Source organism: Hydra viridissima, unplaced genomic scaffold (genome assembly GCF_058129835.1).
Source record: "Hydra viridissima isolate aposymbiotic clone 2 unplaced genomic scaffold, HvirCarnegie_v1 scaffold_13, whole genome shotgun sequence".
NCBI lineage: Eukaryota > Metazoa > Cnidaria > Hydrozoa > Anthoathecata > Hydridae > Hydra > Hydra viridissima.
The window spans coordinates 5,806,338-5,820,662 of NW_028324312.1; the positions used below are offsets into that span (position 1 = coordinate 5,806,338).

At 30.0% G+C, this 14,325-nt stretch overlaps 2 protein-coding genes and 1 non-coding gene across 6 annotated transcripts; 1 reads left to right on the forward strand and 2 right to left on the reverse strand.

The window, feature by feature from the left end:
• Nucleotides 1–1,282: 1,282 nt before the first annotated feature.
• Nucleotides 1,283–1,375, reverse strand: Trnai-uau (transfer RNA isoleucine (anticodon UAU)). The gene is given in 2 exon segments: nucleotides 1,283–1,318; nucleotides 1,338–1,375. It is a non-coding gene; the product is annotated as a tRNA-Ile (tRNA).
• Nucleotides 1,376–4,491: 3,116 nt separating this feature from the next.
• Nucleotides 4,492–9,822, reverse strand: LOC145195441 (tafazzin-like). Of its 4 annotated transcripts, none has more exons than XM_090070135.1 (11): nucleotides 9,604–9,822; nucleotides 7,969–8,097; nucleotides 7,691–7,739; nucleotides 7,530–7,596; nucleotides 7,336–7,354; nucleotides 6,929–7,009; nucleotides 6,777–6,812; nucleotides 6,620–6,682; nucleotides 6,473–6,552; nucleotides 6,295–6,394; nucleotides 4,492–4,894 (listed from the first exon to the last, which is right to left on the reverse strand). In XM_090070135.1, the coding sequence occupies exons 1-10, from the start codon at nucleotides 9,773–9,775 to the stop codon at nucleotides 6,332–6,334; spliced, it is 759 nt and encodes a 252-aa protein (XP_089926261.1). In that variant the 5' UTR covers nucleotides 9,776–9,822; the 3' UTR covers nucleotides 4,492–4,894; nucleotides 6,295–6,331. The 4 variants fall into 4 exon arrangements, with proteins under 4 accessions (XP_089926261.1, XP_089926260.1, XP_089926262.1 ...); XM_090070134.1 differs by having other exon boundaries at nucleotides 6,295–6,372; nucleotides 9,604–9,820; XM_090070136.1 differs by lacking the exon at nucleotides 7,336–7,354 and having other exon boundaries at nucleotides 6,295–6,372; nucleotides 6,929–7,022; nucleotides 7,467–7,596; nucleotides 9,604–9,774.
• A 163-nt stretch (nucleotides 9,823–9,985) lies between these two features.
• Nucleotides 9,986–11,015, forward strand: LOC145195435 (enoyl-CoA hydratase, mitochondrial-like). The gene has a single exon (XM_090070132.1). It carries the CDS (start codon nucleotides 10,030–10,032, stop codon nucleotides 10,912–10,914), a length of 885 nt encoding a protein of 294 aa, XP_089926258.1. The 5' UTR covers nucleotides 9,986–10,029; the 3' UTR covers nucleotides 10,915–11,015.
• The last annotated feature ends 3,310 nt before the right edge of the window (nucleotides 11,016–14,325 follow it).

Below are 14,325 nucleotides of genomic sequence, written 5' to 3' on the forward strand. Positions count from 1 at the left end.
TAGTATTACACTGTGCCCATCACATTAACCAAAGAAAGCTGCCACTTTAGTAAATACAGTTTTTCGGTATCTTCTAAAAACGACAGATGTCTTCGCCATTTTCAGCGCTTTACTTTTATTAGTTAGAATACGATAATTTACTAACTAATAACAGTAGATATGGGATTTTTTGTGACCTTATTATTCAGTGAATGATCCAACAATCGATCTGTTATCAAAACAGATCTCGGAAAAAGACCACGGACAAGATGATTGTTTGTCGAAAGTCAGAAGAAAAAAAGACCACGGACAAGATGATTGTTTGTTGAAAGTCAGAAGAAAAAAAGACCACGGACAAGATGATTGTTTGTTGAAAGTCAGAAGAAAAAAAGACCACGGACAAGATGATTGTTTGTTGAAAGTCAGAAGAAAAAAAGACCACGGACAAGATGATTGTTTGTTGAAAGTCAGGAGGAAAAAAATTTAATTTAGGATAGATAAAGAATTGATTTTAATGATGTTATCATTTCGCTTGATTCGAAACATCAACAATACCATCAACGGATAATGGTCTTGAACTGCAGATGTTAAATCAGCAAAATAAGAATCAGCCCTTGATATTTTAAAGTTGACTCGATACGAAAGTATCGAATCAACTTTTTAAATATCAAGGACGTAAATATCAAGGATGTGATTTTTGGATGCGTTCTCAGTTACTTCGAAATACACACTTTAACATCTGAAGTGCCGTTAAAAAGTCTTTTTGTTATTATTATTTTTTTTTTACCGTACTTTTATCAGTACATGCATCACTTTTTGTTTTATTTGGATTTCTTGATACAAAAGATTAATTTTAATTAAACTTATATGGAATATGACCGTAATTGGTTAAATATTTTTATATTTTTACATTATGGTAAATTGAAATATGAAGTGTAATATGAAATACCACTAGCAGTATGTATCTACGATATAGTATTGTCGAGATGTCTATGCAAAACATATATAACATTTGTTGGAACATTAAATTCGATAAAGAGAATATTTCGTTGTAGCGAGTTCTACGAATGACAAATAAACAATGGCCAATGAATTAAACGGCCGATTTATATTTGCTTTGTTTCAGAAGAATAAAAAATATTTAGAGGTGCTCAACTACAGAAGGATTCTATAGTTGAGCACCTCTAAATATTTGGCACACTTAATATTTAACTATTCGCCGTGTGGATTCTAAGGTTCTATTTTAGCAGGACGTCCTAAAAAACATTTTTTTGATTTTTTTTTACGAATCAACAAAACTAATTGCTCCAGGAGAGGTTCGAACTCTCGACCTTCGCATTTCTATGTCGATACTGACTTATAAGTACGACGCGCTAACCGACTGTGCCACTGGAGCTTGTAAGTTATGGAAAAACTATAAATAATAATGTAAATTTCTGATTCAAGTTAATTTTCAGGTGATAAAAACTTGAAGAAACATTTCTTTTTATATTATTGAACCTAAAAACTTTTTTTCATGTAAAGGAATCTCGATCATAGAAATCAAATTATTGTTCTTGTCCAATTCTTCCTAATGAGTAACCATTGTGTTTACTAAAATTGTTTTAGTAATATAAAAGAAAATAACACAGAATTGCAAACAGATTAACCAAGTAATCTTATGAGAAATACACTGTATAACATACATGTAAACAAGAAATCTTATGAGAAAAACTGTACTTGATAGAATAGCCCTGCTTTTTTTTTTTTTTTTTTTTTGTAATATGTTGAAAAAAAGTTTTTTTTAACTACCAGTGATTTTTGATAAATGCTGAACAAACAGTATGCGACAGCAATGTTCGTAAAAAAATTCTCTTTTTGACAAAAATTGATGAGAATGATGCATCATTAGCACAATATTGTGCATAATTTTCACAATAATATTATGAAAAAATAATTCAAAATAGAATGAAAACTTGAAGCCAAACAAAAAAGTTTATTTAATAAGAAGTGTTTAGAATTACATCATCTGGAGTTTAGTAGGCATTAATCCAGGGTTTGACATGGTTCTACAGAATTCGAATATACTGAGTGGTGTCAACTTTCTGACCAGATTTGATGAAGACCGGAAGCATTTTGAGACCATCAAAAGAAATGAGGCTAAGCATCATAACTGAAGCCGGACGTTTGGTTTTAAATTTGTAATTTACATATACTTATACTTGCTCTGGTATTGCCTGGCCTGCTTAATAATAAATAAAACAATTTGTTCTGCTGTTTGAGACATCAAGAGTAAACAATTTCTCATCTGAGAAAAAGATGACCCGAAAAACTCGACCCTTGCCTGCCTTGATAACTGAAGAGTCCGAATTGACCTCTTCAAACTACTGCCAGGCTTCCTCTCATTACGACCAGTTATTTGAAAACTTTTAATCACAGTTTAAACAGTATTCATTTTGATTGACTATCATTAGATATCATCTTGGTCTCTATTAACCATCTTTACCTAATTTTTCGGCATATATATTATTCTATTTCATTCTGACTGACTTGTACAGGATTACTTGGGTTTAAGTTAGACTTAGATTAGTTTAAGAAACTTATCAACATCTTAAAACATCAAATATTTGTGGTATCTTAAAAAATTGTACATAAAATTTTTTTTTTTTATATTGTGTTTAGACCACGAAATGAATATTTGTTAAAATATTGTACAAAAAAATAAGATAGAGAATCCTGATATTTTGAATTCAGTTGCAAATGGCATGAATTTAACTGCCAATAATCAACTTTTATGAAGCAACTTCGTCAATGGTGGTATTTATGTAGAAGCTCCAAAGTTCGTTCCGATGAAAAAATGGCTGGAAAACATTCAAAGTATGCGGCAGACTCCCAGTGAATTTCACAAATGCATCTAGTAATATAAAGAAAAGAAGATTAAATCCATTTGTGGCATCTTCAGATTGCAATCTTGCAATCAATTTAGTTTTTTTTTCTTGGTGCGAACTGCAATCACCAGATTGCAGTTCGCACCAAGAAAAAAAAACTAAAGTTGTTTTAAACTTAGCAGATTATAATTGCATCTATTGTGCCTTATATACCGGAAAAACTCTAGCAATAATTTTAGATTGCAAACTGTCTTAAGATTCGTATCTGCAGATTCGTTTGAGTGCAATTTAAGCATGCTGTAAACAGTACTCTTCTTAGAATGCTGTTTGAGAAGGAAAAGTACAATATCTACCAAATATTAGAGACAGCTTAAGTTTAACTCATTACTCAGCTTCCGTTAATCCTCAAAATATATTAGACCATACTGCTACTCGCTTAGTTATTCTGCAGAAAAACTGGTTATTTCAGGAACCTCAAAATAAAAAAAATTTAGATTGCGCCATAAAAAAAGGTTTTGATGAAGTAGCAGGTCAAATCTATTTACAAGCAGTCATCTAATAAAAATAAGCCAAGGAATTTACGGCAAGAAGAGAGTTTATTTCTCACCTGCATTGTTCCTTTAGAATTTTCTGGATTTGATGTGTCAAAGAAACATGTTGTTTGGTTTAATCAAAATCACTATGTAGTTTTAATAAGGAAACAGTGGAAGTTCTTAAGGAAGAGGAAAGGTTGCATTCAAGATAAATATAATTTTAACTATAACTATAGTTCATTTAGTTTATTTATCTGTTTAAGTTAATAGGTACATTAATGAGTATCAAAAAAAATATCAATTCACAACATCGAATTTTATCATCATACTATTGAACTGACTATGGTGAATGCTAATTTTGCCACTGCTTGTTTGATGTTGCAAATTCGAGTCAATGTTGTTCAGTGTGTGTTGCCAAGCCTTCTAAAATGAATAACATTCAACTTTTTGCTAAGACACACTTACTAGCTCATGATGGCTTAAAGTATGATCTCTCAACATTACATGCTTGGATACGTTGCATGAAATATCTTTTGCACATATCATACAAACTGAATTTCTGCAAACATCAAGCTAGACCAGAATAGGACAAGGTTTCTGTCTGATAGGCTTGTTTTTAGTATACCAAACCCTGGTGGGTTAGGTATATCTAATGATGTAGATACTGGCAGAAGGTTTTTTGAGAATGCTCAAATATTTTCTAGCATTACTGAATTTGATTTACATTTAACAAAAATGATTCATGTTGTGTTACATTGTCTTTAGGATGATCCCAATGCTTTATCAAACAGGGATAAGTTGAACCAACAATAATGGTACATGTAACAGTGTATACATGAAAATATATTTCAAAACATTACATTTTCCTAATGTAACTAAGACAAGCTCTCTGATTGCTATGCAAAAAAGGTATACAACAAGCAACCAGACATAATAAATTATTACCACTTGAACCACAAGTAGAACTGGTATACACAAACAAATAGAACTTATGCAGGGCTATGGATAAAAAGTTGTTAATTTTGTCCGTAAAAAGTTATATCTGACCCACTCTGCATAAGGCCAAACTTTTGCATCAGGGCTTCATTAATCGTCGAGAGAAAAAAGAACAATAAAAAGAAACAATTTCAATAAATGCCCTAGATTAAAAATTTACAAAGAAATAAAAAAACGTAAACGAAATAACAATTAATGACGAGAGTATTTCTATATCTTAGGTTTCATAAAAAAAAAAAAAAAAAATTTGAAAGAAAAAAACCTCGCGAATTATTGCCAGAACAAAAACAATCTAAAATATGTTCAACAGTAAAGTGTTATACCAACGTCGATTAAACACTTATTCACTATTTTTGATAAATGAATCGCAGCTTTATGCTTACTATGCTAGATAGCTATTCGCTTATAAGTCCTCTATTAGTGTGTAAATCCATTATTAGTGTGTAAATCTTCAGCAGTGCGTCGAAGTTGTCGAAATGCATCTTGTATTCGATCAGTAAGTTGAATCCTTGCACTTAACTATTGAAAAATTAGAAAGTCAAAAAAAAAATCATTTACTGGAAATTATTTTTTAATGATGGAAAAGTTTTTTTTTTTTACTGAAATAGAAAATGAAACCGGAAAAAAATAGTATAGGGTGGCCCAAAAGTCACAACATTTTAAAATTAAAAACTTTTTCCTTTTTTAAACAGTTCTTATTCTTTCATAAACAGAAAACACATTTCATGGAAATAAATTTTATTTAGTTTTGAAAATTACATTCTTTAAATAACCACTATTTTGCTCATCACACTATGTGCCCTTTCTAAATCATGGGTCATTACCTGTCATATTGTTTCTAAGCTTCAATTTCTTCAAGGATGTTGGCCTTTAGTTGCTAAATGGTTTCAAGATTGTTACAGTATACTCTACCTTTCAAAAGCCCCACAGCAAAAAGTCTGGAGCAGATGAGAATAGTGATTAAGTAATTTCATTTTTAAATTTTTAAAACTATCCTTCTCCCTAAAATTTGCCTTAAGAGTTCAGTTTTCATGTGTGTTGTATGGACAGTAGCACCATCTTGCTGCCACCTCTGGTGTGTCTTAGACTGCATGACACAAAATTCTAAAGCATTTCTCTATACCTTTTACCAGCGATAGTGCATTTTCTTCATTATCCTTTAAAATGTAAGGACCAGGAACCCTTCCTACAGTTACACCACATCAAACCATTACTTTTACAGAATGAAAACTACATTGACAAACTATTCTTAGATTTTCTATACCCTAACTAAAAATGCATATTTTTTTGTTAACAAATCCGTTTAGGTGGAAGCAACTCTTGTTGTCCATAATGAGACTATGAATGAAATCAGCTTCTTGCCAATTCTTAGATCTGTACTGCATGTACTAATCATTTCTGATAATCTGCTGGCTGTATCTTATATGGATAGACATGCAGTATCTCTTTAATTCTGTGGAGCAAGGTTAGGAACAAATCCAACTGCTGGGACTGGATCTTTGAATCAAAATTGAAGACTCTTCTTTAATGCTTTGCTGTTCACGCTAAATGTTGTTCTGTGACCCCCTCCCCCAAACATGGCCTTCTTACACGTGGTCAATCACTCACAGACCTCTGAATTTGAAACTGCCAGAATAAACAAAGTATGATTCGTTTTTACTGTGGTTTTCTGACAAGTGTAGACCCTTTAAATTAGCACAATTGATTGTTTGTTCTTTACATAGAATTTATTTAAACACATTGCTTTGTTGTAAATTTTTCCTTAATTAATTTCAAAGGATAATGCTTTGTTGTTAAATAGCCAAATTGTTTGCATTTTAAATGGTCTCACAACTTTTGGGCCTCTTTTATATTTTTTACTGGACATTTAAATTGTAGTGAATTATAATTAGCTTAGTACTTATAAAATATAGAAATACCTCTGTGACTTCACCAGAGTGAAATTTAGTTAAAATATCACATATAGGGATGGGGTCGCCAAACAAAACAGTGATTTTCTAATATAGATGATAAAAAAACCTGAACAAATCTCTTATCTTAGAAAAATTACAAATAAAAAATTGATCATACAAGTAAATTATGGTTTCTTTTCTTTACCTTTCCCAGTCTGGGTATAGGGATATGTCCCAGAAAAGGTACATGTATCTCTTGGTAACAAGGAAGAAATTCATTCATACCTAAAGCAGAAAAATGTAGAATCAAAGGGGAAAAAAAAATTCTGTTTAAGCTCAAAAACATACTCACCAACATGCCAAAATGGTAAAATGATTGGCCTATTCACACATTCACTAATCAGTCTTCCAACACCTACGCAAAAAATGTTCAAAAAGATTTATTCCAGTTTAAAAGAGCACAACTTACATAGCTAAAAAGTTTAGTATAAATAATTGGGCAATATTACCCCATTTTAGTCTGACTGTGTCTGTGGTTATCTTTCCTAAAAAATTATTTGACAACCTTTATAACTCTATCATTTTATCTAAAATTAAAATAACATTGATGTATTTTATCAAGGTAAGAATTTAATAAAATATATAAAAAGAAATAGTAAACCTTCTGGAAACACATGAACCCAAGCACCTGCATTGAGTTTCTCAAGTGCATAATCCATTCCCTGTTGATAAATACCATTACCTACAAAATATTGCTGGTTTCATTACTTTCACGACTATCGATATTATAAATATAAAGAAAATATAACTGATAAGTATAAAACTATAAATGTAATTGATTAATATTAATTTATAAATATAGCTGATAAATATAGCTGATAAATATAAAACTATAATAATAACTGATAAGTATGGAACTATAACTATAACTGATAAGTATAAAATTATAAATACAGATGACACAATATTATGAATAAAATTGATTATTACAAAATTACTATCATAAGTATAAAATGAAGACTAAAATCAAGATAACTAAATTTGAAGAACTTTAAAATAATTTCTTACCTCGCACAATTGGAATGAGCTGTAAGAAAATATACTTCAAAATTAACTTTTCACGTTTATCAGGTTTCATTCACTCCATATTTAAAGATAACGTTTTTAAACTTTAAAATAATTAAAAAAAAACAAAACACTTGCACTTATGATTAAATAAACTAGAAAAGGGCAAAAGATTTGATGATAGAAACTACTCAAGCCTTTCCGTGATGACTAATGCAGGATGTAAAATGAGATGCAAAGCAAATCTCTTTTGCAGCCAAAGACCTACAAAACAGAAGAGTTTCAAATAACAGAAAAATTATAAGCTTTAGCATTTAAACTTTTTAGGCCTGAGGAAAAATTGAATAATAAATCTTACCATCTCATTTTTTGTTGGTTTAGTAAAGATTTCAAATCCACCATTGAACCTAATTCAAAAATTAAATAATTGAGTTAGAATCTAAAAGAAAAAACAATAAAAGATCAAAACAATTTTTTGAAGTCTTTTACAGAAAATTTATGAAGGGAGATTTAACAAGTTTTTTTTTTGTGGACAAAATACTATAAAAATGTTATTGCAATATACAAGTTTAAGATGAAGATGTACTGTATATATAAAAAAAAAATTCTTTTACTTAAACTCTCAAGTTTATATACCAATTATTCCTGGGTCATCAAACATTGAAGTATGATTGGAGACAGTGATAAGTGGAGTACCAGCAGGGCGATTATGAATGAGGTTTATGAGCATTTCTCGATTGTAAAATGTTACTTTGTTACACCAATCTAAAATAGAGAATTAAAAAATTAAAACTAAAAATATTTTATATGCAAAAGTATGAAAGATTTTTGCCTAATTAAAAAGTTGAACTATTTCCAGTTTTATCTAATGAAAAGTATCAGGGTTGAAGGGCAGAAGGTCAGAGGCCAATTACAAAAGAATGAAAAATGTTTAAGCTGAAGACTATAGACCCAAAATTGAAAACTCAGATCATTATAATTTTTTTAATTTTATTCATTATCATTTAAATAAATTGCACATGCAATACTTTCAAACTTTTGGAAGAAAAAAAAAACTTTAAGAGAAGAGCAGCTTATTGTTATAACCAGCAAAACAAGTAAACAACTCACAGAGTCATTGCTCTGATCTCAAAATTAGAAAAAAAGCCTTGAATGGGTCTTTGCTCACCATAAATTGACAAAAAAAAAAACATTGAAAAAGTTTTTTGAAGTGATTAATTGAAGTTTGAAATAATTGATTCAAAACCAAGAGTTCATGCTCATTGAAGAAATGATACCAGAAGAGTAGATGTTCCCAGAGTGCCTCAAGTGAAGCATAGTGGAGATTCAGCCATGATTTAGGGTTGTTTCTCTGTCTCTGTACTTGGAGATTTAGTTTAAGTCAATGGTATAATGAAAAAAGAATAAATAGAATCCTTGGATAAAATGCAGTTTATCTGGGATTGTAAAATAACTAAGAACTATGCAAATATTATTGAGAAAGAAAAACAGCTGAAAATGGTTTGAAGAGCATGATATGGTCTCTACAAAGTCCAGATCTTAAACCTATTAAACTTCTATAGGAAAAGGTGGGCAAAGAAGACCAGTGCTTTTCATCAAAATTTATATGTGAAATAACTTGAAAGGTATTTGAGACAATGCATCAGTTGAATCCATAAACAATTTTATAACTAAAATCCCCAGAATCCCCCCCCCCCCCCAAAAAAAAAAAAAAAAAAAAAAGATTAAATCAAAGAGGAACTTTTTCAATAAAAAATGTTTACACATCAGTATTTTAATCTTCAAATATCAATTTTTAATAAAATATATCCTCTCTACCATTGTATTACAGCTTGAGAGATTGCTCACTTATTTTTCTAAACACAGTGACACTAAGCTATGGTATTGTCATTTATAGCCAATTTGATATGTAAGAAAACTAGATTACGTTTAATTTATTAACTTTTTAAGTGTCATAGATTTTATAAAGTTAATACGATACTCTTTCAATTTCTTGTTAATAATTCTTATTTAGAAAGTTGTCATTTATAATTTATTAGCAAAGATTTTGGTAATTGAGAGCCTACTTACAAACTCACAATAGGGTCGACTTAGAAGTATTAATACTTAAGTAGGTAATTTTTTAATGCAGAAAATTTTAACTGCAAATTAGAAATCTTTACTTTGCTCAAAACTTGAAAAAGATACCAATCATTTACCCAGTGTATACTAGGTAGTTTTTATCACCTAACTGAAAGAAAGAAATTAATGATTTAAAATTTTCTAACTTACCAAGTAAAAATTTTCCAAAACATCCAACTGCTGTAATCCAGAATGTTGAATGTAAATTCCATCTTAATCCATGACTTTTAGGAAATACTATACGCTCCTTTAGACAACTATTAGCATGGAGATAACTCATACCAGCTGAATTCAAAGTTTTTGGACTAGTTTCAGACGCCATTAAACGGCTTTATAGCTAAGTTCGTGTAAAAGTTATCACGAGTAAAATACATAAATCCTTTCGTCAAAAACATACCTAATACCAGCTATATTAGGTTTTTTAATGTAGTACAAGTCTTAATTAAAATTCCTTTGAATAATAAAGTTTAAATTTAACTTGAATTCAAGGGTTTTTTTAAAATATTCTTTTCTAATTGCTTTGTTTTTTTTTTAAAGATATTTATCCTGGCTTTTTTTATTTTCTAATATTTTTAGATGTTTCCCCTTAAAAAATTGTTGGTTTGCAGGTCTGCTCCAAAATCTTTAAAAATAACACTGCCTTTCCTTTGTCAAAAGTTTTATCAGACATATAAACAATCAAGTTATGAAAATATTTTAGTGGAGATTGCTGGTGAAAAAAATAATGTTGGAGTTATTCGTCTGAATCGCCCAAAGTCACTTAATGCACTTTGCAATGCATTGTTTGATGATCTTTCTCTCGCTTTGCAGAACTTTGAAAAAGATACAACAATAGGAGCTATTGTTTTAACAGGCAATGATCGTGCTTTTGCAGCAGGTGCAGATATTAAAGAGATGCAAAACAAAGAGTTTGCAGATGTTCTTGGTGGCTCTTTCTTAAGCCATTGGGACTGTTTATTGAATTGTAAAAAACCTATAATTGCTGCTGTTAATGGTTTTGCATTAGGAGGGGGCTGTGAGGTTGCAATGATGTGTGATATTATTTATGCTGGTGATAAAGCAAAGTTTGGTCAGCCAGAGATTTTGCTTGGTACGATTCCTGGGGCTGGTGGTACGCAACGTTTAACAAAAGCTGTCGGTAAATCAAAAGCTATGGAGATGTGCCTCACAGGTGTTCCTATAAGTGCTCAAGAAGCCCTTCAATTTGGGTTGGTTAGTAAAGTAGTACCTGCTGATCAACTTGTTGATGAATCGGTAAAAACTGCATCTCTTATAGCAGCTAATTCAAAGCTTATAACTGCTCTATGTAAGGAAGCTATTAATAAAGGTTTTGAACTTCCACTTAAGGAAGGTTGTCACCTTGAAAAAAGACTTTTTCATTCTACCTTTGCAACACAAGATAGGAAAGAGGGTATGACTGCATTTGTGGAAAAAAGAAATGCATCATTTAAAGATAAATAACATTGAAAGTGTTGATACTACAAACAAAATTATTAAAGCATTTCTTGTTATAATAAGGTTTATTTTTATTATACCCAAGTTAAAACCCTATTTTTTCTTCACTAGAGTTTGATTTCTTGCAAATTTAACTTTTTGTAAAATGCTCTTTAAGTGCTTCAAATTGCATTTAATTAGAAGTTTGAAAAATGTGAAATGATTAACTAGTTGATTAGTGAATAGATATATTGCCATTTTAGGAGGAAGCTTTTTTAAAATAGATAAATTCATGTAGGATGGTTAGGAGTATAGAAATAGAATTATTGTGTAACTGTGAATTAAAAATTATCAAAGGTTCCCATTTGATGCTAAATATGATAAGAGTGAGTTTACAACGTTTAAAATAAGGTCATGCGTCTGTAAGATTGCACTTGAGTTTGAATTTAAAATTTATATTTAAGTTAATTTATTTAATTTTACATAAATCTAAATACTTTTCTAAACTTTTACTTTGCATAAATTGCTTTTCATCATTTTGTTATACTGCTGGGTGTAGAGGAAAGTTTAAGGTCGGAGTTTACTAACACTCAATTAAGATTAAAAAAATCATTCACTAAAGTTAATCTCATGAAATATTGCAAATAAACCAGGACACTGACGCCTGGGAATTTTATTTTTCCTCAGAGTTGCGCTTAAATTATTTTCAATGGTAAAGAGAGACCTTTGATTTTTCGAAAAGTATTTCGAGAGTGGTTTTAAGTTCTTCTTAAACCAAGACCCTCAAAAAAAGTTTTTCTTTAAATAGAAAATGAAAAATGTGGTAAATTGCCTAAAAGTCTAATCTTCAGCGTTTTATTTACCAGTATTAAAAACTGATCATTTTTTGTCGAACAACAGCTTCACTACAAAGTTAATATTAAGTTGCATCTTAAATTACTTTTTTGAAAATCGTACAACGTTTGCTATTCGTGTTTCAAATGATTCTAAATCTTAAAATTTTAATTCACAAGGCCGTCTTATGCATTCGGGGGCCCCAAGTCTAAATCAAATTGTTGAACTCATGTTTTTTCCAAAATTTTGAAAACGAAATAAAATAGTTAAATACAAAACAATTGTTAAATTTACATGCATTATTTTCGTACATTTTTTTCTTGAAAGCCTTTTAACAAAATCGATGTTCAAGAATTTCAAATTAAATCGACATTATGGCAGACAGTTCAATCCTTCTTGCAACATCCTAGAGCAGAACTTTTTTTTTTTTTTTTGAAAATGATCGTTCGCCAATCCAATTTGAAACCATTGTAGTAAGAAAAATTATCAATTCTTATCAAGATAATTATTCCCAAACTAAGATTATTTTGAAATTAAATATTTTTCAGAAAATTTAGAAATATATTTTTGTTACTAAATTACTTTAAAAATAAAAAAATTTCAGACACATTTTGGGATGCCTGAGACTACAGCCTTGCCTATGCATTAAGACGACAGTGTTCATACTGGTATGACTTGGTTCTTTTCTATACTGTTAAAGAATCGTATCATATATTAAGATTGTTGGTTAAGAGTAGAAAAAGCAATACTTTATTTGAATACAATTGAAACAGATCATCAGAAGAAAACATTGAAACTTTACATCACATGTTGACGCTGCACTGATAACGAGTCGATTGGTTTTAAATCTAAACATCCAAAATTGACCTTTCACTTTGATAGTTTCCGAATAGGCCACTCGACAAATTCTACTAAATCTACACAAGCTATTAATAAGCTAAAATAACTATTGTCAAACATGGCTGATACATAATGCTGCCCACGTTTAAACAACACTCAAAGAACCATACCCACGAATGGAGGAGGCTCCATAATCCAAAACTGTAATTTTTTACCGTCGCTAATTTTTGAGTGAGACGCTTTAAGTCGTTCATTTCCAATTGTTTTGCCTTGCATAATTAATAATTGAGTGTTGATGTTGCCTCAGTTAAGTTGTTACGCACTTTGCCACCCACCACTTTTAAAAACAGCTACAAATTAACAGTAATTTTTCCTTGGTACACAAAATCGTTTAAAGCTTTAACTTGTTCTTGTGCAGCCTCAATTTTTCTCCTCGTCAATCTGCTAATCTCTTTTGTGAAAACAAGCTTTAGTAATCTGTAGAACATTGCATCTTTTTTATCGTCGTGCAGTTGTAATGGAACAAGTGAAATTATAAATATTGATATAAATAAAAGAAATTACAAATCATCTGCAGGCGTTGGTTGTTTGTAGTTTTGCATCCCCAAATCATAATTTATTTTTATAACATCATGATGGTGTACTAAATATGAACCGTTAATCTTTATACGTCTACATAAGTATGTGTATGTATATTTGAGCATGTTTGATATACAATAAACTATGAATAATATGTAATAAGTATTATTATATTTAATATAGGTTTACATAGAGTTTGTTGATCTTGTATGACGCAAATGTAATTCTACAAATATTATCATTACGTTTTATTTATAAAAGTGTGTAATCAGATATTTTACATAATAAATGATATTGAAAATTACGGTTTGTTTTATTTTATTATTTTACATAATAAATGATATTGAAAATTACGGTTTGTAATCATTTCGTTTTAACTTTACAATTTTAACCGCTCATTAAAAAGCTCCAATCGGGTGATTGACGATGCAGGCGTTATATAAAATCAACTTAACATTATAGAATCAAAACACAAAACTTTTAACAGCACTCGCTACGGCGAGATATTAGTAACGACTAAATAGGGCTCGCACGTAAAAAGCTACCTGTGTAATGACGTATTAAATATTGTTGCATGGCTTACATTCGATTGTTAACTGTTTATATTAAACCATTAGATATTAAATGTGTATATTGAACTTTTACCAAACTTTAAACATAAATTTGAAAGACGAAATCTTGAATTTTGTCACGCTACGTTTCATGAACTAGACCACTGTGTGGCAGTCCAATTTTTAAAACTTAAAGTTTCACACAGTAGTGATTTTCAGATATCTGAAGATCTATAGGCTTTTGGGTGAAACTTTAAGTTATGTTAAATAAACCTAATTATTTAGTTTGTACTTATAATAATAATACATTCGCTCTACATATATGTTACACGCTCTATTGAGCAGTATTATTGGAAATGTTAACATAATTTATACAATGTATGTATGTATGTATGTATGTATGTATGTATGTATGTATGTATGTATGTATGTATGTATGTATGTATGTATGTATGTATGTATGTATGTATATGCATATGTATATATTACAACTTGTTGCGGGCATTTCTCCGTGTTAATTCCAAAAGTTTCAAAACTATCATACTTTTTTTTCTTCAAATGTTTGTTGCTAAAGAAAATTGCTTTCCATCTCACAATCAGTATTTCTATTTTCTTAAGTAATTGGTAGTTTTTC

What these genes read in the sequence shown, in the direction of transcription:
- LOC145195441 (XM_090070134.1), bottom strand. Translation starts at nt 9,775, where the DNA reads ATGGCGTCTGAAACTAGTCCAAAAACTTTGAATTCAGCTGGTATGAGT. An exon ending in TTTACCATTTTGGCATGTTG is followed by an intron (nt 6,553 to 6,619) that starts GTGAGTATGTTT and finishes TTTCTGCTTTAG; the next exon opens with GTATGAATGAATTTCTTCCT. An exon ending in ACTCTGGTGAAGTCACAGAG is followed by an intron (nt 4,895 to 6,294) that starts GTATTTCTATAT and finishes ATTTTTCAATAG; the next exon opens with TTAAGTGCAAGGATTCAACT.
- LOC145195435 (XM_090070132.1), top strand. Translation starts at nt 10,030, where the DNA reads ATGTTTCCCCTTAAAAAATTGTTGGTTTGCAGGTCTGCTCCAAAATCT.